General features: G+C 35.7%; 1 protein-coding gene across 2 annotated transcripts; it reads left to right on the forward strand.

Annotated features, from left to right (window-relative positions):
- The first annotated feature begins 894 nt into the window (after positions 1-894).
- LOC123555672 (uncharacterized) lies at positions 895-19,155 on the forward strand. Of its 2 annotated transcripts, none has more exons than XM_053547404.1 (4): positions 895-1,054; positions 1,490-1,767; positions 2,646-2,728; positions 18,735-19,155. In XM_053547404.1, exons 1-4 carry the CDS (start codon positions 924-926, stop codon positions 19,062-19,064), a joined length of 822 nt encoding a protein of 273 aa, XP_053403379.1. In that variant the 5' UTR covers positions 895-923; the 3' UTR covers positions 19,065-19,155. The 2 variants fall into 2 exon arrangements, with proteins under 2 accessions (XP_053403379.1, XP_053403378.1); XM_053547403.1 differs by lacking the exon at positions 18,735-19,155 and adding an exon at positions 2,942-3,323 and having other exon boundaries at positions 897-1,054.
- Positions 19,156-24,379: the final 5,224 nt, after the last annotated feature.

The raw sequence follows: 24,379 nt of genomic DNA on the forward strand, positions 1-24,379 counted from the left end.
GGCCAAAAATGTATGGGTCACCAGGCTAAATTGTATGTTAAGAGCGCATGAATACAACACCTGTTCGGACGAAAAATGGCGCGAACCTGACCAAATTGATTATATCTGCTAGAAGATAAAAAAGTTTAAAGAATTCTTATTACTTATCATAACTGAATACTTAATAATTTGAAAGGAGATATTGTCTTATCAATACAAAGTTATTTGTTCAACATTAAATGAACAATTCTGTCTTTGTATTAAAATGCGTTGTCAAAACACAGCCACAAGTTGCAAGTTGCAGGATACATGTTAGGCATGATACATGTCAATACAACAGAAACTTGTATTAACTTTTGATTACTGATAAAACTTAAAAAATGTTATTTTGTTCAAGATATCTCATATTTAAGATTGTCTGTCTCATGTTTCAACAAATGTTGAGTTCACTTCAATTTTCCATAGATACTGTTGACTGCACAGAAAGATGCGCATAAAAAACTATAGGAATTCCTTTTAAATACAAATATCTATATATTTGAATTTAAAACATAAAGTATAATAAACATATTTTTTTTATTTATTGACTTACATACCTGGTTTCCAGTAAGATAAGATTTAATGCATGGTCATTGTTTATACATCTTATTTAACTTTTACTCCTATGTAGGTGCTCGTAGATAGCCAGCAAAACCTCCGCAATGATATTATAAGTGAAACATATCATAACCTTAAGATTTATATAATAAAGCAATACATGCAGAAGTTCAATATGACTATATTAATTTAGACTCTCAAGGAAGTTCAATATACATTGACAACGAACGTGTAAAAGTGCCAGTACCTTTAAGTATAGAACAGATTCTTATCTCCTCAGCATGTCTAAATTTCATGTTAAGCCAAGGACATAATTGTGGTCTGCTTTAGTCACGCATTCTATCGCTATGTCTGCACACTGCGTATATCACTTCTTATGTCTCTCCATATTTTTCGCTTTGTTCGCTGTAACAATTTCTACAAAGCTAAGTCTAGACGATGTTGTCGAGCGTTTAATAGAAGTTGAGACCAAGCTGAAGTAAGTATATTTTAAAGTTCATTAAATTTTTAGGCAGAAATGACTTTAAAGATAGGTCGGTTTAAAAACGACAGCATGAGCAAGGTCAATTTTTATGTAGAGGCAGCTGCATGTTTTTGTTTAAATTTCTCAGTAATTTGGCTTTAATTTCTTATAGTGATTTTATCCGATAATATGGCGATATGTCCATATTTATTTTACATTTTGTTTTGGTTGCACTACAAGCACGCGTCATTCGAATGATCCAAATGCCAAATCTCCGAGCAGAGTTGTCGTTCGTGATCCTCACTAAATATCACCAGAAATGCAAGAGATCGCCAAATGCCATACATGGAAGGTTTCAAGGTTATACTAGTCTTACCTTAAGATATTTGGTGTCTTAACCCAGATTCTATTTCATTAAACACGCCGAGTCAAATATTATCTTATTCAAAGAGAGAGTGAAAGGGAAATCGGTATTCTTCAAGAAACAACACTGCTCCAGAAAGAGGTCATAGAAAATCAAGAAATTAGAATACAGTCCCTCGAAACAGAACTCGCAGGTCACAGGGACATTATAAGCGCTGGTCGAGAAAAGGCTGCCGATACCACACAAGAAATTAAAGATCTACACGATAAGCCACGGATTGTATTCCCAAAACGGACCCCACAGGAAACAAAGCTGAAGCACCAGAGAGAAAGTTCGAAAAATAGGATAAGGCCGTTGAGACACGGTAAAGTGTTTAACAAATGAGCTGTACCATGAGAAAACCAACATAGTGGTTTTGCGACCAGCATGGATCCAGACCAGCCTGCGCATCCGCGCAGTCTGGTCAGGATCCATGCTGTTTGCTTTCAAATACTATTGCAATTAGAGAAACAATTAACGAACAGCATGGATCCTGACCAGACTGCGCGGATGCGCAGGCTGATCTGGATCCATGCTGGTCGCAAACGCACTATGTTGGTTTTCTCATGGCGCGGCTCCAATGCATTATGATTCGATCATTACAGCATTTTATAAACGTAAAACATACCGCGGTAACAACTATAAGAAAACTTCCATTACCTGTAGACATTTATACATAACTGTATGTCCGCGTGGACGACAGTATGGGAAGCTGTTTTCTTTGAATGTAGCTTTTTCTGTTTAACATAATTGAGCCGCACCATGAGAACCAACATAGTGCATTTGCCGACTAGCATGGATCCAGACCAGCCTGCGTACCAACACAGTCTCGTCAGGATCCATGCTGTTCGCTAACGGTTTCTCTAATAGCGATAGGATTTGAAAGCCAACAGTATGGATTCTGGTCAGACTGCGCAGATGCGCAGGCTGGTCTGGACTCATGCTTGTCACAAATGAACTATGTTGGTTTTCTCATGGTGCGGTTCAATTATTTACTATATATCAAATTTAGATACGTTAACGTTCTTGATTTATCGAGAAAAATATAACTTTAAAGGTAGAGTATCCGCATGAACAATCAGTAATAACCGTGTGATCACGTGATCTCCGAATGCGAAAGAAGCATCCATTTGTCATAGGAATAGAGAATACATAAGCAAGTGTCTTTACGGGACCACTATGTTATACCTGCTATCTTTACAGTTGATAGAGTAGGAGTTGCATTCACGGCATACTTGGACCATGATGGCGAATATGGAACACAACAAGTTATCAAGTTTAACAAAGTATGAAGAAAGTAGCATTTTGTTAAAATATTCCTAAATCAAGAAATATGTTGCAACTTTAATTCTTCATAATTGTCATGGACAATTCACCGTTTGTAAATCTTAAACAGATGTTTAAAAAATAAATGAAATTGCAAAATCAGATTAATTACCGGTATTTCATTATCACTTTGAAAATTATGCCTCTGTTTGGAGAAAATCAACTCGTTACAGGTAATCACCAACGAAGGAAACGGTTACAATCAATATACTGGTGTGTTCACATGCCCGCACGCAGGAATGTACATGTTTACATTCTTCATTGGAGAAAGGAGTGATACAGAAGGCATAAAACAGATGTTGGCAGATCTTGTTGTAAACGAGACTGTCAAGATGTCAGCTGTCGCTGAAACGAAGCACGCCACAGAAGATGCACAAGGTGGCAACACAGTAATTTTAAGACTACAACAAGGAGATTCCGTTTACATTTACAGTGATGGGGAAAATCATCATGTCGAAGGCAATGTACGTCTGACGTCTTTTACTGGCTTGTATTTGTACCCATGATAAATTGTTTGGTGGTCAACATTTGAAATAAATTCGTGGAGACATCTTTTTCCTTTTGAAATCTCATTTTATGTACGAATTCCGACCTTGGAGAACATGATTCCCTGTCTAACTCGTATTTGATTATTTATGAGGACAATTTCTTATCATTTAACATGACTGTTAGCGCTTCCAACAACACTGGCGTCCTTGAGCGTTTATCATGTAGCTCGAGTAAAGCGCTTTAACACCGGGAACCGGAAGTGGAGTGTTACAGCCTTATTTACGGCCTTTGTATACATAATCGACAGGGGCAAACCAACATTTCTGCATTCAAATAATATTTTGTTTGGCCATAAATTTATCATAATGTTTATTTTGCCTCGATGTTTCTTTGACATTGAAGTTGTACCTTCTCATTCCGTCAGATGTTCAGATTGTTGCGGCACCAACAAGGGAACTGCCCGCAATCAGCTGTGTCATAGCATTTACAAGGAAATTTGCAATTTATCCAGACTATTTATGAGGGGAATTAGGACATTTTGAGACTGTCAATATAAAATATAGAACAAAAACTGTATGTAAGCATATTACTTACACCAGTCCCTCGAACTATATTTCCTATTACAGAAACGCACATTCGGGCTATCTATGACCTGCAAGCCAGATTTGTTGGCCCTTGGTCTACCTTGCAGATACTTATACACTACGCTACCAAGTGTGATTTTGGTATTGAAGCGCCGCCCAGCCAGCATTCTGTTTTGAAAAAATCGCAGGTACTTAGGCCGAGCGTTCGACAATTGCTTAACCTGCTGGTCCTGTATATACTGCTGTAAATTTCCCTCTTGTGTGCAGATGCTTTGTCACGAATAAGGCAGATGCCACGTAAAGCAGTTTGTTTGCGTGGTTTTACGTAATGTATTCATCCTCACTTGCGAACCTTTTCTCTGTAATACTCTTCAGTAGTAGATCTGCCGGATGCACTGGATATTTGGACAACGTGGCCGTCGGAATTAAAAGCAATTATATTACCAAGATCCTGTTTGCAACTTTGAAGGGCACTGTCCTGTCTGTTTCAAAATCGTAATAATATACCAATGTCTCATGCGCTGAAGACCTGACCTTCGTTAAACCACCTTTCATCTGTAATTTTGTAGATTTTAGAAGTTGTTTTTTTTTTTTGCAACATTGCATTCTTTGTTGTTTTTGCTCTTTTGTCAAAAGATTGGTACTAACATTATATACACCTTCGGTAATTTTAAATGTTTGGTCAGACGTTAATGAACACTTCCTGATGAAACTCTCACTGATGTTGATCTATTTGAGAAACCGTTTATTTCGAGTCTTTCTCTACACGAGCCCTACACGATGTAGATCTTGGACTCTAGATTCCTCGTTTTTAAATATTTTTGTCAACCACTAAACAGATGTTTTTGATATGGAAGGATCGTCGTAAAGAGGTTTTAATTCTTGCACAATCTGCTTTGCTTGTATCTACAGGGAATAGAGCATATTAATTTTATGTAGGAGCTTATTAGACATTTATTAGTACTTCCTGACTGTAGCCTCCATACTAATGACAAAATAACAAACTTGTATACGAGTGTTACAATGCTTGTAACTCAGCTATATCGAAACCAACTTTGTAGAAATTTTCAATATATAAGACTACTGAAACCCCTAGAAGTCCATGAAAATGTCGTGCTTATAACTGAAATAGTTTCTACGGAAGCGCGATAGTCTCCCAATGTTCTGAATTCCCTTCAATTTCTATTGCCTTTGCAAAGATATCCAAATAACTAGACAATTTGTCCAAATAACTAGACGACTTGTCCAAATAACTGACTTGTCCAAATAACTAGACGACTTGTCCAAATAACTAGACAACTTGTCCAAATAACTAGACGACTTGTCCAAATAACTAGACAACTTGTCCAAATAACTAGTCAACTTGTCCAAATAACTAGACGACTTGTGAAATAACTAGTCAACTTGTCCAAATAACTAAATAACTTAATAGTATTTGTTCATACTACAAGTAATCTTTCCAAATTCTTAGTAAACTTGTTAAAAGGGTCTTAACCTTTAGCCTGGTAGATTTCTAAAATGGAATGGCCCTTCATTCAATTTGGGCAGTACCACTTACTATTCAGAAGGATGTTCACTGAAAATTTACTGACTGGATAGTGAACAGTGCAGACAATAATCTTGGTCTGAACTGGTCGCAAAGACAGGATCTTTTGCCGCCAGCAGGCTAATAGTTAAACAACAACTTGCTGAACTTCTACTGCCTTTGTTGAGATACACAAATAAGTTGTAAACTTGTCAAAAAGAGAGTAAAAACTAGTAAAGTTCTTTAAACTATTAATCGTTCTGTTAGTGCTTGGATCTGACGATTATTTTAGATTCCATTGCACCCCCTTTCAGGACAAGTGTTTTTGCATGGAATGATGCCATAATAAAATACAATTAAACATATTATTGTTAGTGTTTTGATATAAGCGCTATGTCTGAACATTTGATATTTCGCTTCATATGTCTCCTAGTACTTGTTGCTGTGTTTGTTGTATCAGTTTCTATAAGGCTGATTCCCACCAATACTAACCAGTTCTCCACATGTAACTGCCAACTTTTCCACACGAGTCAGAGGTGGATGACGAATGAATTCAGACGCAATGTATTTTATCAAAATGTCACGAAGAACACACCTTGCTATCGGTAGATCTACGCTCTCCCCATTAAGCTAAACGGGCGGGCTTTTGGAATTTTGTGTTGCCAAGTTTACAAAAAGTCATTGTTGTTTTGTATCCTACGAAAGAGCCGAGATGACAAGTGTACATTTATCCACGAGGTAGTATCTACAGACCACGCTATATCTAATTCTCGTCACGAATATATAGCGTCTCGTTCCCACACGATAGTTTCTCAATCCTAATTTAACGGAACTCATGGCCATACAGTAACTATCCCGAAACTATAAGTTAATATCACGTCCCTTAAACTTAGTGCACTCGTGGCAATGAGATAGTAGCTAATAGATATGCGATAATACCTCTGTCCCATAGCATTTTATTTAATAGGGTATCTCGTTCCCACGTCAGTCATTTAGATAGTATCTCGTTCCCATGACATAATCCTCCGATTAGAATTAAGCTTCAGATAGACATCATTTGGTAGAAACCCTGTAATGCATGCATCGCGTATTAACTGACTTCAATACAATTCAGGTGATCCTGACTCAAATATCCTTGCCATGTCCGGTCGCAAATACTGTTGATACATGTACTGTATGTCATACCATTTTTTACCATTTTAGATTTAGTGAGATAAAACTAAATTCTACTAGATACTATTGGAATGAGTTCACGCGTTGCCTGTGATAAACAAAATCTCAGTATCATGTCAACTTGAGTTGTGCAGCCAATAAAAACGGTTTGATTGGATCTGTTCATGAGAGATAATGGATTACGCAAAACCTCTCACGCCCCCTTGCACCGGCTTATACGGAACTCTATTACACATTATGTTGAATTGACTCCATGATCCCAAAGGACTAAAAAATATTACAACACGTTTATATTGCACGTGGATAATCCTACATGGTATATGTGCTTGTGTCTAACAATGTAATAACGATTTGTTTTATGTTACATAAATCTACACGTACACATGTTTAACGGAATTAGGTTAGGCACTAGTCCCTCTCAAGAGCGTGTGATGAGTTTATTTACCATCGCCGCTTGTTCATTACTTGTGACAACAGTCCCATTCAAGAGTATGTTGAGTTTTTTCCGTCGCCAAACGGTTAATTACGATACAAGTTTAGGAGATTACATTTTCATTGTAGAATACTTAAATAAAGTCTAGAAATGATTCCAGTCTTGAATAACAAAATGATTCCAATGCGCAATGTATGATAGTTGCTAATATCAATAACAGAAATTTAATATTAATTCAAAGTGTGATCCGCAAAGAATGTCAACTCTTGCCTTGGCTAGTATTTAAGCAGAGTATTATTAGTTACTTCCTTGCAATTACACATAGAGTAGAAAACGAAAACGGTTAAACACAATATATCATTTTGCCGACAATCGTTAGGATTTATGTAAATGGTTTATTTAACATGAACCACTGGTTCGTATGATTTGTCAACTATTATGGTTAAAAAATAACTTTTAACAAGCCGATAATAAAATGAAATACCAGTAAGTATTTATAGTGCAGTAAACATGTTTTGTTGTATCGAAATGTCACATAGAAGCACTTTTGTTATACAGAACACCTGGTAGGATTAGTAAAGGTGCAATTATATTGATCTCTTTTTCCTATGCCTAAACAGTTTCATTTAACAGTGTTTTTGAAGGTATTTACCCTGCTCACCTGTTAATTGCTGTATAGACGAGCAGACCCATTCTTTTGTATACAAGGTAATGAGTTCCACTTTACAGAAAACAAGTATATTGATTCAAAAAAGTTTAAAGTTGTTTTATCATTTTATAGCGTTGCAAATAAAATATATTAATAGTTCTCATACTTTACAAACGACAGGTGATGTAATTGTGAAATATCTGAAATATCGTTACAATGCATATTGTTCTAGTTTTAAGTATTATGATAATCTCATATGATAGAAATAGTACCACAAAGACATTTAGAAATGTTGTTTTCTATACAATAAAACTATTCTCATAATAAAATTAGAAGCACCTCCTTTTGTAAACAGTATGGAAATTTGGAACAAAAGAACAAACAAATGGACCATGGACACACCCACACCCACCCACCCACACACACTCTCATACCCCGCCCGCCTCCTGTTTCGCAACAAAGAAATGGACATTATGAATTACAGATATTAAGCTGTCAAATTGCTTGGACTCAAAATAAAATAGTAAAATTAATGTGCCCTATCTCTTGAACTAATATGATACAGATACTTTATGTGCTACTGTTAGCACACTACCATTAGTTAGAGAGGCTAAACCCTAGCATTAAAAGCTTCAAACTCCGTTAACTTATTATGACGATATGAGAACAATTGTGACGATTTAAAGATTTTATGGACAAATATTAACAGCATAGGTCGCAACACCTAAATTTTGAAAAAAAAACACTAGCTAATATCACAGTTTGCTTCCCAGGAAGAACCAAGTAAGCTGCGTTCTAGCTTTTTAAAAAGCGTACAATGTATGATTAAATTTGAAATTTTAAATATTTTAACATCGTTAACTTCAAACATAAAATGTTTTTAAAGAGTTACTAAATTAATACAGACACTTTTACCTTTCGCAACATTTTCATCGAAAAATGTAAAATATCATCCACAGAAAGTCTTAAATTTTGAACTTGGGCTTAGGTACACTTTAGGGTGAAGTAACCTTTGTTCTACAGAAACTATGTTATGCAAATGGGACTATTTCATGGGTGCTAATTTTCGTGTTAAAATGTAATGGAATGGATTTTAGCAAAACTTGTTCTTTTCCATTGTAATTATTATTATTATTATTTACCAGATTTTTATAGCGCTCTTTTCATCTATAATATAAACGTTCAAAAGCGCTGTACAAACTACATATCACTGTAACAGAATGATATGGACATACAATACAAAACAAAAAAATATATCAACAATAAAAGGTATTTAGCCCGAATCAGGTTTTACTCTACATTTTAATTGTACTAGATATTTTAAAGAACAATTAACAATAGGAAATGATTTCCATTGCAAAGCTTGTTTTCCAGTGCAAAGTGAGTTTCAATAGACCCTGAAGAAAAAGTGTGTAATGACCCTTTTTCCTTGGAAAACAAAGCACATCATGAATATTATATGAGTGAGCCGTTTGTGGAAAAAAGTCAGACAGAATTCAATATTAGCTCTGTCTCTTTTAACGATAATTTATGCTTTAATAATGTGATATACTGCCCTCTTTGTTTGGCTATCCAGCGTATTGTTTTTGCCATTGTGCAATTAAGTTTAAAAACACAAATGATACACAATCAATTAAAAAAGTTGAAGATGGAAGTCAGATTTCTGATATTTTCTTCATACACAATTTGATAGACGTTGACTCAAATTTATGTATGAAATTTAATGAATACGGATAAACATTCCTTTCAAATGGGAGTATTTGTTTTCATTCATTCCTAGACGTAAAACGTCAGGGCAACAAAACAAAGTCTTGACGTTATATTGATCTCTAAATTATTTTGTTTTGTACCGATTTGATAAAAATATGCAATGTTAAACTTTGCTTGATAATGTTAAGTTAAACCAAGATGGTGGCCGCCATTTTAGCCAAACATTTTGCATCAGATTGTGAATTACACTAATAGCCTGCACTTGTTTTATTTTTTACATTTGATATGATGCGTCTAGTCTTTAGCTCTTATACGGCTGCACTTTCAGACGTTTATTTTTCCTCCCTCTAGAAACCTTAAAGGTAATAGCATCAGTTGTGTAGTGACGACGAATGCAATGTAAGAGTCTATACGATAATTCGATATTGAACAGTTTGTAGTTTTGCAACATGCAACGCAACGAAATTTCGCGTTTTAAACATTACAAGAACCGCTACATACAATAAGTTTTGCCTTCCCATATATTACCCCCACTTAATGTGGAAGAATATGGAATTAATATTGTTTGTCCGTCCGTTCGAAATTAAAAATGCTTTCGATTCAAAAAAGTATTTAAGCTAGAATCACCAAACCTTACGTAATTATCAATAAGTATGGGCTTTGCTCACATATACATTTGTAGTATTATCTCTACTGACACAGTAAAAGCAAAGTGTTTAAGATTTGTACATATGTCTTGAAAATCTAATATATTTCAACAAATAGCTCCCTCCTCCCCCACCCACCGCCCTTCATTCACGTAACAACCTTTTCGTCGGAAGATGGAGATTTTAATTCGCTAAATGTGCTTGTTTATTTAAATCAGTTTGTTGTGCTTAGCATCACGCCGACATAATTTAGGACAGGTAACTTTTCTTTTTTTGTTGGCTGAAGAATTAAGACCCTTATGCATTGGCTTAACCTTCACGAGCGAACAACAATTCAATACACACGGAACATGTACATTGGAAGAGAACAACACGATCTCTGTTGTACAGAGTTTTCGTTCTTGACAGCAATCACCCGTCTAACAACGATTATGCTGAAAACATTCTAAAGGTTAACACATGAAAGATGTTTTAGTATTATTATGACCCCCTTCGAAGAAGGAGGGGTATATAGTTTTGCAGATGTCGGTCGGTTGGTCGGTATGTAGACCATTCCATTTCTGGATGATAACTCAAGAACTCTTGGGCCTAGGATCATGACAGTTTATAGAGAGGTTGGTCATAACCAGCAGATGACCTCTATTGATTTTGAGATCAGTAGGTCAAAGGTCAATGTCACAGTGACCCGGAACAGTTAAATGGTTTCCGGATGATAACTCAAGAAAGCTTAAGCCTAGGATCACGAAAGATGACAGAGAGGTTTATCATGACCAGCAAATGAACCCTATAGATTTTGAGGTCAGTAGTTCAAAGGTCAAGGTCACAGTGACCCGGAACAGATAAACCATTTCTTGACGATAACTTGAGAATGCTTTGGCCTAGGATCATGAAAGTTGATAGGGAAGTTGATCATGATCTGATTCAGCAGATGACTCCTATTGATTTTGAAGTCAGTAGGTCAAAGGTCAAGGTCACAGTGATCCGGAACAGTTAAACAGTTTCCAGACGATAACTCAAGAACACTTGGGCCTAGGATCATGAAAATTGATAGGAGGTTGGTCATGACCAGCAGATGGCCCCTGTTGATTTTGAGACCAGAGGTCAAGGTCACAGTGACCCCAGAACAGTTAAACGGTTTCCAGACAATAATTTGAGAATGCTTGAGCCTATGATCATGAAAGTTGATAGCCCTATTGATTTTGAGGTCAATAGGTCAAAGGTCAAGGTCACATTGACCCAGAACAATAGAACTTTTGTGTACAGTGACCAGATAATTTCTGTTCCTTGTGCAATTAATGAATGCACCAAGGGGGGCATTTCGTGTTCTACGAGCTCTTGTTGACCTTTAATATGCCCAAAAAAAAACGAAAGAATAAGTAATTACTAAACCTTTCCTGTGTCTGTGTGCGCTTAATCGTCGTGTAAAGATGTCTAAACAGATCTGTGCAGGATTGTTACTAACTCTACATCTAGCTAGCCAGATAGTCTTTGCTAACAATCGCAGTTCACCTAGTGAATTAAGTTATCGGCAACAATAACACGTGAGGCTGATAGACCTTACTCATTCAACGGTGGATAAACATGAGGAAAAATCTAAAAACAAAATATAAACAAGTTGATTTGTTAAGACTTCTCATGAAAATACACAGACTCAGTCAAATCGAGTCTTCTATTGTGTTTTCTTGGTTGCGTTTCCAAAGCACCTTTCTTATAAAGTTCATTATGTAGTAACAGGTGAAGTCATCAACATTTTTATAAAATGGCATTGTGTTAATTTCTGATATTATTAGATAGGGGGCATTGACAGGTTACAAATCAACAGGGAATACAGTAAAATACCATTACCTCGATATCCAAGGGACTGCTGTTTACCCGCATCGTCTAAAAAATGTTTATCCCACTAGGCAAGCCTCAGGCTCGATAAACTTTTCTCAAATATTTTCAAATTTTCTCCGGATAAACTTTAGTTAAGAAAGACACCAACCTAATACATTGTATATATGTCTAATTTTTTAACTAGAAATGTGAAAACGCCGCAACACCCAAAGTCAAGGTCGATTCACTCAGACTTTGAAAACCGTCGCCGTACCATTCCGTATTGAGGTATACTAGGATGGAGTAAAATAAATTTTGGTTTTTACCGTGGCCGTTCTCCTTAAACAATAAAATGTTTCCGCTTCGAACTCGTGACCCAGTTTACACTGCTGATTGTACAAATACTTAAAAAGTAGTCCGTCATTTACATTGACCGTATATACCTCTATTGACTGTATAGGCTGAACACCACTAAATCCAGCTGTTCTTTATTTCATATAAAATCCACTCACTTCATAACCGTGTTTCGATATTTTCTAGCATATCAGATTTTCAGAGACTTATATTCCCATAAAGAACTAGACCGCTACTTTAGAAAAACAAAAAGAAAAGGGGGTGTTAACTTTTATATAAGAAAACTACAGTTCGTTAAATACAACCCGCTGAATTTACTACTTTTCGCTTCTTTCAATTTCTCTTTTCGTGACAAAAAATTCTTACGCCGCCATTTTTATCTAGCATGCGATAGGAACATGCCGATTTCATTAGAATGCAAAGTGATACATACTGAAACGCGGTAGGGTAAAAGTAAGCACGTTGCTGCCGAGAAAATGCACTAGGAAAGGAAAACAGATTAGTACTATTTATATTTGGAATACTTTGGACTAGACCTGCGGAGGCTTACATTCTATTTGGTAGTGATCAGCCTATAAACCTCATGTGTACACGGCAAGTAGATACCGGCCAGATAAATGCATAATGGTAGTATTAATAGCCACTTCGTATCTCGTTCAATTATGTTTACTTCGAGAGATGTTTCTTAGAAAAGTGTCCTTGCTTTTTACATTTTCCATTAACAGGAAACCTAAAATAAACTTTATGAACTCATACTAATGAACAAAATATCAACAGAAACCTTAGGCTGGGAAAATAGCATTTCGCACGCGGAATTCAAGCTATTTTGAATATCATGTTATTATTCGCTTTTCCGTTGAAAAACAGGGAATACCAAATTATTTCAAAAACATTTCAAGCTCATTACTGGTTTGTAGTTTTGGAAGACCTATATAAACAGGATGTCCTTATTTATTATTGGGTTGGAAGTGGGCGGCCAATGTTGTTAATGCTAATGGATAGTTTATTGAGAAACTCCAGCTGATTTTTTGACGAAATGAGAAAATGAGAGACACACTTTCAGCACAGGACTTTATTGCAAATGCATTAAAGCGTAGATAAAGTAACAGTTCTTTAAACATGGTGATTTTAAATGCATTGAACTGTCCGGAGGTGTGGCCCCTTCATGCATTCCTCTTCCGGAATTCAATGTACATGTATATATAATAATTAATAAATTGAGGATCGTTTAATAGAATAGTATACATGTTGTATATTCTGTTCAATTTTTATGTTAAACAACTCTATCTTGATTTCCTGTTCATTATTAGCTATTAATTTTGACATCAAACAATATGAGCTGGGCTATCCACAGCGGCTTTTACAATATCTTGAATTATCTAATGCAGTTAGGTATGTCTCTGAGCAATGTCAGCTGAGTTTTGAAACGATGAGAATTGAGGTATCTGAAACAAAACCTCTCGGGCAGAAAGTATGAATGATAATTATCGTAGAAACACTTTCTTTGCCTGTTTCAGTATTGAACATTTTGCCAGATTTATATCAGTCACGCTCAAAGGAGCATAACAAACAAATAATGGCGCCAATTCATCCTCTACCAGTACAGAGACAGATCGATCGTTTCAGAGCCACACTATGTAATTTAAAGGCGAAACAGAGACCTTTTACCGCATGTAACTTAGTATTTTTGAAGATGTCTTACTCTGCCCACTTCTATGAAATTTTATTCAACGCCAAATCAATAAATGAGAAGTGTTATTAATTTTCTTAAATTAAGAATAGTCGAACCGCTGGCCGGTAAGTGAGCATTATGACGTAATTTATGACGTTACACTGCCGCGTAACGTCCGATTCACTATTACACGGATAAATGCGGTTGATTATATTTTTTTATCAAAATATTTCAGTGAGCTCGCATCTAAGAATGAAAACAATCATGGCCGTTTTGTACCTTTTGATCTTATCGACAACAGTTCTTCGTTCAGATGCTTAGATAGATCTATTTGCCTACTCGAGCTAACGCCCTCGTGATTCAATTCCAGCGCATATGTACACTGAACATTGATGAATAACACGACAACTTACTCGGAGGCTCTGATTATTTGATAAATATACGAGTTTTTTTGTATATTTTGCAATAAACAACATTTGATCCGTGGACTGGTAAAATATCATTATGACATCATTTATGACGTCAAATTTTCGCATAACGTCCGGTTCATTACTACTCGGATAGATGAAATACAGCATAATTTTTTGTAACCTCGCATGTAAGAATGAAAAAAGGCAAGACCGTTTTGTATTTTGTCGCCTAATTTACTAATTTACCTTCATCGTTCAGATGCTTAGATATTTCACCACTCGAGTTAACGCCCTCGGGGTCAATCCTTGCGCATCTGACTTCTGCACCATGATAAATCAGACAACAAACCACTTGAATGTCTTGACTCTTCGATAAATTACAAGTTTCTTTGTCACTGATCATTTGAACATTCTGATAAAATAAATATCAATAAGCTAAACTGCTTTCATACAATATACAGTAGATCATAGCTAAAGACGCAGTACCTAACATTAAAGATGATCAAATATCCGCTTACTTTAAGACTAATGTATTAAACCTTCAACTAATGTCACGAAGGATAAATTTAGTCTCTTCCTTGACTGACTGCATGAACGTTCTGTACCAAAATGGCAACAAACCGCTTTCTGTAATTCTATACTTCCTTTTCTTCCAATGTAATTTAAAGCCTCGCGTGTCCATTCATCTTAAACTCGCAGATAATGTTTTGAATGAACGTTTATTTCCTGGATCTCAGCTGCAAAACTATTTGAGAAATTTCAGATAAACATTCTAAATAAATGTTGAAGAGTACACTGTACATAAGATGTTACATAAACTTTAATTTATAAAATTTTCATTATGTCATCATTTAAAACACCAGGAATATTGTAACATGTATCAACACTATCAGTTGATTTGACTATTCTGCCGTTCGATTCATCGTGACCTATTGACAGGAAAGGAAAATGAGTTTCTTTTTGCAATCGCAATCAATTTAAACGTAAAAGTCATTTATGTCGTTTTCTATTAAATTGCTTTCAATTTTATAGCTCCTTTTCTAGAATTAATTTGTCTGTTATGTTACTGAATTGCTTTATTGTCGATGATTGTGTTTTTCGTCCTTGGCCGACATTAACGGACACTTAGTAGATATTAACACCAACGTTTCATCAACTGCAGGAATTTGACCATTTTGAAATAAACATGCCACGTGCCCACGTTTATTTAAGGATATTATTGTTTGCCAAAGACGTTTCGCCGCATGACGAAAGTCAAGATGCCTCAACACTCAAAGTCATTGAACTATTTTTAGATATAGGTCTTCTTATCAATTCACCTGTCCCGACGTCCATATTTAGCCGCGTGTACCACCAGCAGACAAAAATTCACCTTCTTAACTTACACACTCAATCGTTATGTGGGCAGATTTTTTCTTTTCAGTATTATTGGTTTTGTTTGTTGTATCAATTTCTGCAAAGCCGAGCCTGGATGATGTTGTCCACCGTTTAATCGAAGTGGAGACCAAACTGAAGTAAGTATATTTTGGAATTCAGTGCAGTTTTAAAACCGAAATGACTTCTAAAGTGCAATATGTAATACATGTAATTCTATTGAGAAGGAGCTTTGTACAATATTAAAAGTGATGACACAATCAAGTATGAAAACTGGATTTCAAAGGAAAACAAATCAGCCGTTCAATACACCATATTATCGAGCCATTTTGAACCCAACGTTCTCTCATTATCATGCATTACCAAATATGGTAATTAATGACATTTATGACAAAATTATGTTTAATATGAATGAATGTGCAACTTAAACTGTAGACATAGACTTTTACATGTAAATTAAAATTAACATAACAATATTATTACTTACAAAAATGTGTTATCTTGATTTGTAATTACTTGAATTGCCAAATTCGTAAATGCTCAAATAAGGAACAAGAAATATCTTTAAAAAAGATGGTCGGCGTGATGTAACTGAATCACAAGTTATATATGGGCAGAAACCAGTATTTTAAATCTTTTGGCAAAGTTGAAAGGGGACTCTGTGAAGTTTTATATAAATGAGGACAGTAGTTCTGAAGAAGACTGTGTTTAGAAATTGGGGAGGGACACACGACAGACACCAAACAATCACAAAAGCTCACTTTGAGCCTTTGATGCTTAAAAGATGGTAACAGTAAGCAAACAATATTGAAATACTTTCTATATTTTATTTCTGGAATTGTTGGAAGCAACATGAACCCTTACCCTACTTCAGCTTATTATCAAATTTGTCTATCATTCAGAATATGTACAGTTCTGTTTTCACCGGAAAGATTAATTTAAAATTTAGAGTCTAAAAATTTAACAGTATGGGACATGTTGTTGCAGGTTAGTCATGATTTGCACTGGTTAGAAATTGTTGCTGTAATGCAGGGTAAGAGTTAATGACTGTATCAAACAAATAACCTTTTTGTAAAAACAAAACTGAAGGAAAGGAAACTTAACAAAACAGAAATAACTTAACAAGAAAACTTAAATATGTCCGAATGAGCAGATGAATATTTGGTTACGCACACCTGTTCAAGTGGTACGCATACAACCCGATTGTGCTGTACTTATAGATGTTATAGATGACGAACGCGTTGTCACTCCACCCAGTGTTACATATGACTCAGAGTGAAGCATTTTCAGCCTTTCCTCTAATCAGCGCCACTCTTACAAAATCTCTCATTATGGCTGAAAATACCGAGAATACCTTACCAAGCAATCCGACTGGTACACATACGAGGTCATAAAATCGTGCTAAATATGGCACGCCGAAAAACAGTTTCTCAAAATGACTGCTATTTTAGCTCGTACATGATTAGTTTCAAATGTGTTTGTAGTTTCGTCAGCCAAACTATTTAGTGAGAAAAGCTGACAAAGGTTGCATATTCCTCTTTAAGATCAGGCCAGAAGACAATATCGTTAAATTTATACTGATTTTAGTATATTCATATCAAACCGATATAACGAATGCTATCTCTGCTATGACAGAAAAAAGGATTTTTTCATAGAAAATAATTTATGCCGTTTTGTTGTTGGTAACAGTATCTCATTTTTCCTTTATTGTGACGAAATCACAATTCCACGCCGGATGTTCTGAAAATTACACACCAAAACAAGATAACACGTTTAAATAACACCCGAAACCCTTCCCAATCTCCAATCAAACTGAAGCCAGGCAGAAGTACAATACATAATTATATGGAAGTGTACATTGAATATATAAAAATGGATCACAAAGTAAAACATATAATGAGGACAACTTACATAATTTCATTACTTTAGGAATATGTTGTATAAAAAAAAAATGAATTTTGTATTATACATTTTGACGCTTAACTAACTCATACTATTCAAATATGTTTAGGAAGAGCGAAAATGAAATCACTTTTCTTCGAGAAACAACAGTACTCCAGAAGAGGATTATAGAAAACCAAGAAATTAGAATACAGTCCTTGTAAACAGAAGCTGCAAGTCAGAGAGACATTATCAACGCAGATCGAGAAAAGGCTGCTGTTACAAACCGTGAAATCAGAGGTCTTCGTAATAAGCTTCGGACTTTGCTGAACAAAGTGATCCCGTTCGAAACGAATCTACAGCAGGAAAAGACAAGTTTGAAAAATAGAATACGATCATCTGACCAAAACAATGTACAGTTACAGAGACAAGGTAGGATTTAATCGAATAATTAATCTGAAGAATAAGATTGAAATAATACTAACTGATGCAAAGTTTTTCTTCCAGTAAAATATCGAAATAGCAGTGCGAAACACATCAGTACTGTCAAAGTGAAAAAGTATCATACGGTTTAAACTGATATGGAACAAGAAACCGTGAAAATTCAGTTTAAACATGAAATAAAAAGAATAATTCTTTGCGATAAATCCGAATGTGGTTAATACCCCTTTTAAAGGCACAAAATAACATTTGAGCTGCACCATGAGAAAACTAACATAGTGAGTTTGTGACCAGCACATCTGCGTAGTCTGGTCAGGATCCATGCCGTTCGGTTTCAAAGACTAATGCAATTAGAGAAACCGTTAACAGCAAGGACTCTGATCAAATGCACTATGCTGGTTTTTCTCATGGTGCGGCTTATATTTACAATATATCTAACGTAGATAAAAGTTCTTTTTGTATTTTATTTTCAAGAAAAATATATGCTTATTCATGCTATTTTTACAGTTGACGGGGAAGGCGTTGCATTTACGGCATACTTGGACCATGATGGTGATTATGGAGCGCATCAAGCTATCAAGTTTAACAAAGTATGAAGAAAGTAGAATTTTGTTAAAATTTTCCTAAATCCTGAAATATGTTCCAACTTTGGTTATTCACTTAACTTTATTCATAATTGTCATGGATAAATACGCCATTGGCAAATCTTAAAGGATGTTTCGAAGAAATAATTTAAATTGCAAAATCAAATTATTTTCATATTACCTGGAAAATTTTGCCTTGTTTCGGAAAATATCAACTCGTTACAGGTAATCACCAACGAAGGAAATGGTTACAATCAATATACTGGTGTGTTCACATGCCCGCAGGCAGGAATGTACATGTTTACATTCTTCATTGGAGAAAGGAGTAATACTGACGGCATAAAACAGATGTGGGCAGATCTTGTTGTAAACGGCAATTTCAAGCTGACCGCTATCGCTGAAACCAAGCACGCCACAGAAGATGCACAAGGTGGCAACTCCGCTGTTTTAAGATTACAGCAAGGCGATTCCGTTTGGATAGAGAGCAAAGGTGCAAATCATATTGAAGGCGATGCACGTTCGACTTCTTTTACTGGCTTGTATTTATACCAATGATGAATTGTTTGATTGACAGCAGTTTCAATAAACTTAGAAGCCATAATATCAGTAATTTAACTTTTGTGTGAATGCCGACCTTTGAGATCATGGTTTCCTATCTTACACGTATTTGATTAAATATGTGAAAACATTTTATCATGTTACATGACTGTTCCAAATACAAGTGTCATTAGTTTAAGAAATTTACATTTCAGACTGTTTATGAGGGGAATTAGGAAATTTTGAGACTGCCAATATAAGATATGGAAAAAAACTGTATGTAAGCATATTGCGTACACCAGTCCCTCAAAATATGCTCCCTATTACAGAAATTCACGTTCGAGCTATCTATGACCTGAGTTACAGACCCTTGAAAAACCGTGTAGGCACTGATATACTGCGCTACCAAGCGTGCTTTTGGACGCATTTTGTTTAAAAACAGTTACAGGGATTTAACCTTTAGCCTGCTAAATTTCTATAATGGACTAAACCATCATTCAATTTGGGCAATACCATTTATCATTCTTATGGTTGAAAATTTACTGACTGAATAGCGAAAAGTGCAAAGGCAGACTCACTTGCCACCAGCATGCTAAAGGTTAAGTCGAGCGAATATGGAGGATGCGGCAATTGCTTGATGTGCTGGTGCTGTAAATACTGCTGTAAAATATTGCGCTCGCGTGCAGATACTATGTCATGAATATGCAGATGAGCTAGCTTGCCGCGAAAACCAGTTTGTTTGTGAGGTTTTACGTCATGCATTCTTACTCACATTCGAACTGCTATCTTTAATACTCTTAAGTAATAGCTATGCGGGGTGCACTGGGTATTAGGACGTTGTGGCCGTCGGAATATCAAGGTCCCGTTGGCAACTTTGAAGGGCTTTTTGCGATAACTACATAGTCGTTCTGGCCCTTTCCTTAGCCACTGTTTGTTGTTTGTCCGCCTTTCAAGTTCGAAATAATATACCAATGTCTCATGCGCCGAAGACCTTCGTTAAACCACCTTTCATCTGCAATTTTGTAAATTTTGGATTATTTTGCAAAATTGCATTCTTTGTTGTTTTTGCTCTTTTGTCAAAAGATTGGTACTAACCTTGTATGCAACTTCGGTAATGTAATTTTGAATGTTTGGTCAGACGTTAATAAAAACTTCCCGATGAAACTCCCACTGACGTTGATGTATTTGAGAAATATTTGTTTATTTCCAGTCTTTCTCTACACGAGCCCTACACGATGTAGATCTTGGACTCTTTATTCTCCGTTGTTATATATCCTTGTCAACCACTAAACAGATGTTTGTGATATGGAAGGATCGTCGTAAACATGTTTTAGTTCTTGGACAATCTGCTTTGCTGGTATCTTCAGGGAATAGAGCATATTTATGTAGGAGCTTATTAAAATAATACTAGTAATTCCTGCCTGCAGCCTCCATACTAATGATAAAATAACAAACCTGTATACGAGTGTTACAACGCTTGTAACTCAGCTATATCGAAACCAACTTGGTAGACATTTTCAATATAAATGACGACTGAAACCCCTAGAAGTCCATGAAAAATTCGTGCTTATAACTGAAATAGTTTCTACGGAAGCTTAGTAGTCTCAAAAAGTTCTGAATTCCCTTCAATTTCTATCACCTTTGCCAAAATATCCAAATTACTAGACAACTACTAGACGACTTGTCCAAATAACTAGACGACGTGTCCAAATGACAAGTCGACTTGTCAACTTAACAAAATCACTTGTCCAAATAACTAGCGAATTGTCAATGTAACTAGTACAGTTGTCCAAATAACTAGCTAACTTAGTAATCTTTCCAAATTCTAAGTAAACTTGTTAATTAAAAGAGTCTTATCCTTTAGTCTGCTAAATTTCAAAAATGGAATGGCCCATCATTCAATTTAGGCAGTACCACCTACTATTCAGAGGGATGTTCATTGACTGGATAGCGAACAGTGCAGGCTATGATCATGTGCAGGCTGATTTTGGTCTGCCCTTGTCGCAAAGACAGAACTGTTTGCCGCCAGAGGGCTAATGGTTAAGCAAAAACTTGCTGAACTTCTGCTTCCTTTGTTGTGATGCACATCATGAATATCGTATGAATTTGTGGACAAAATAAAAATAAAATAAAAGTATCTATCTATCTATCTATCTATCTACAAAAACATAAAAACTCTACAATCAAGGTTCCTTTAAAATGAAATTTGAAGATGGTAATCAGATTTCTAGTGTTTTCTTCAAATACAATGTGATGGACGTTTACTAAAATTTATGTATGAAATGTAATGAATATGGATAGACATTACTTTCTAATGTGAGAGCTTGTTTTCATTCATTCCTAGACGTAAAACATCAGGTCACCATTACAAAGTTTAGAGACTAGACAAAATTATTTTGTTTTGTACTCATTTGGTCAAAATATGCAATGTTAAACTTTGCTTCATAATGTTAAGTTTAACCAAGATGGCGACCGCCATTTTTGCCAAACATTTTGCATCAGATCTGATTGTAAATTAAACTAATAGCCTACACTTTTATGCCCCACCTCCTTTGAAGAAGGATGGGTATATTGTTTTGCAGAGTCGGTCTGTCGGTCGGTCTGTCGGTCGGTCTGTATGTCGGTCTGTCGGTCTGTATGTCGGTCTGTCGGTCTGTATGTAGACTAATCCGTTTCCGGATAACTCAAGAACGCTTAGGCCTAGAATTATGAAAGTTGATAGGAAGGTTGGTCATCACCAGCAGATGGCCCTTGTTGATTTTGAGGTCAGTATGTCAAAGGTCAAGGTCATAGTGACCATGAACAGTAAAACGGTTTCGGGATGAAAATTCAAGAACGATTGGGCCTAGGATCACGAATCTTGACAGGAGGTTGGTCATGACTAGCAGATGACCTCTACTGATTTTGAGGTCAGTGTGTCAAAGTTCAAGGTCACAGTGAAACAATAAAATGGTTTCCAGGCAATAACTCAAGCACGCTTAGGCCTATCGTCAGGAAAATTGATAGCGGGGTTGATCATGACCAATAGATGAACCTATTGATTTTTAGGTCATTAGGTCAAAGGTCAAGGTCAGATTTGCCAGGAACAGTTAAACGATTTCTGATCTTCTTGTCCAAAACAATAGGGCCTAGGACTTTGATATTTGGTATGAAGCAAAATCTAGTGGTCCTCTACCAAGATTGTTCAGATTATTTCCCTGGGGTCAAATATGACCTCACCCCGGGGTCACTTTGTGTATATAGATTTATATAGGAAAAACTGTGAAAAGCCTCTTGTCCAAAACCACAGATTCTAGGGCTTTGATATTTTGTATATGACATCATCTAGTGGTCATCTACTAAGTTTGTCGAAATTATTAGCCTAGGGTTAAACATGGCCCCATCCTGGAGGTCACATGGTTTACATAGACTTATATAGGGAAAAACTTTGAAAAGCTTTTTGTCCAAACCACAAAGACTAGGACTTTGTAATGTAGCATCATCTAGTGGTTCTCTACCAATTTTGTTCAAATTTTCCTTCTAGGGTCAAATATGGCTCCATCTCGGGGGTCACATGGTTCATATAGACGTATATAGGGAAAAACGTAGAATCTTCATGTCTACAGCCTACATCATTCAAATTTGGATCTCATTTATTGTTTTAACTGGCAATATGAACCTTAATGTGAGTTGACCTTGATCTTGACCTAGTGACCTATTTTCACATTTCTGTAGCTACAGTCTTCAAATTTGGACCACATTCATAGTTTTGTGTTCCGAAATAGATTTTGACATTGATTTTGACCTAGTGACCTACTTTCACATTTCTCAAGCTACAGCCTTCAAATTTGGACCACATGCATAGCTTTGTGTACCAAAATAAACTTTGACCTTGATATTGACCTAATGACCTACTTTCACATTTTTTAAGGTACAGACTTCAAATTTGGACCACATGCATAGTTTTGTGTTTCGAAATAAAATTTCAGATTGATTTTGACCTAGTGACCTACTTTCACATTTCTCAAGCTACAGCCTTCACATGCATACCACATGCATAGCTTTGTGTACCGAAATGAACTTTGATTGACCTATTAACCTACTTTGACATTTCTGAAGCTATAGGCTGCATGAATATTTTTGTGTTCTGAACTGAAATTTGACATTTATTTTTACCTAGTATCTACTTTCATATTTCTCAAGTTACAGCCTCAAAATTTAAAGCACATGTATAGTTCTGTCTACCGAAATAAACTTTGACCTTGAAAATGATCTAGTGACCTACACACTTCTCAAGCTACATTTTTTTAAATTTGGACCACATGTACAAGTGTTTTGTATCGAAATGCAATTTAACCTTGATTTTGATCTTGAGCTGGTCTTAAAATTTGGAACATTAAAAAATATCTCAATGGTCAGAAACCAAGGTCATTCTGTGATCTCTTGTTAGGTTAATAGGTTAAAGTTCAATGTCAGACTAGATCAGAACAGAAGAACTTTTGTTTTCAGTGAGCTTATAATTTCTGTTCCTTGTGCAATTACTGAATGTTCGACGAGCTCTTGTTTTAGATTTGATATGATGCGTCTAGTCTGCAGCTCTTATATGGCTTCACTTTCAGACGTTTATTTTACCTTCCTCTAAAAACCTTAAAGGTAAGAGCAGTAGTTTCTGTAAAGCATGAGCTATTCAGACGAATGCAATGCAAGAGTCCTTATGATCATTCGATTCTAAATATCGTAAACTTTAAAGTTCGTAGTTTTGCAACATACAACGCAATGAAATTTTGCGTTATAGACACTATTGAATAACGCTACATACAATAAGTTTGGCCTTGCCAAACTTATCTATCTCTTAATGTGGAGGAATATAGATTTAGTATTTTTCGTCCCTCTGTCCGAAATAAAAAATGCCTATTACTGAAAAAGCGTTTAAGCCAGAAACACCAGTCCCCCGCTAATAAACGGAGTATTTAAGATTCGTATATATGTCTAAAAATTCAATATATTTCAACATTTACGACCCCGGCTTAACTCACAAAACAGCCTTTTCGTCGGGAGTTTGATACATATTAATTTGCTAAATTTGCTTGTTTATTTAATTCGTTTGTTGTGTTTAGCATCACGCCAACATAATTTAGGACAGGTTACTTGCTGAAGAAGTCCCTAATGCATGGGCTTGACTTTCTAGAGCACATTCCAATTCAAGCGGAACAATGTACATTGGAAAAGAACAACGACATAATCTGTCGTAAAAAGTTTTTGTTCTTGAAAGCTTTTACCTGTCTAACAACCATTATGCTTAAAGAATTCTTAAGGTTAACACTTGATAGATTCTTTAGTATTTTTGACCTTTA

Source organism: Mercenaria mercenaria, chromosome 7 (genome assembly GCF_021730395.1).
Source record: "Mercenaria mercenaria strain notata chromosome 7, MADL_Memer_1, whole genome shotgun sequence".
NCBI classification, from domain to species: Eukaryota; Metazoa; Mollusca; class Bivalvia; order Venerida; family Veneridae; genus Mercenaria; species Mercenaria mercenaria.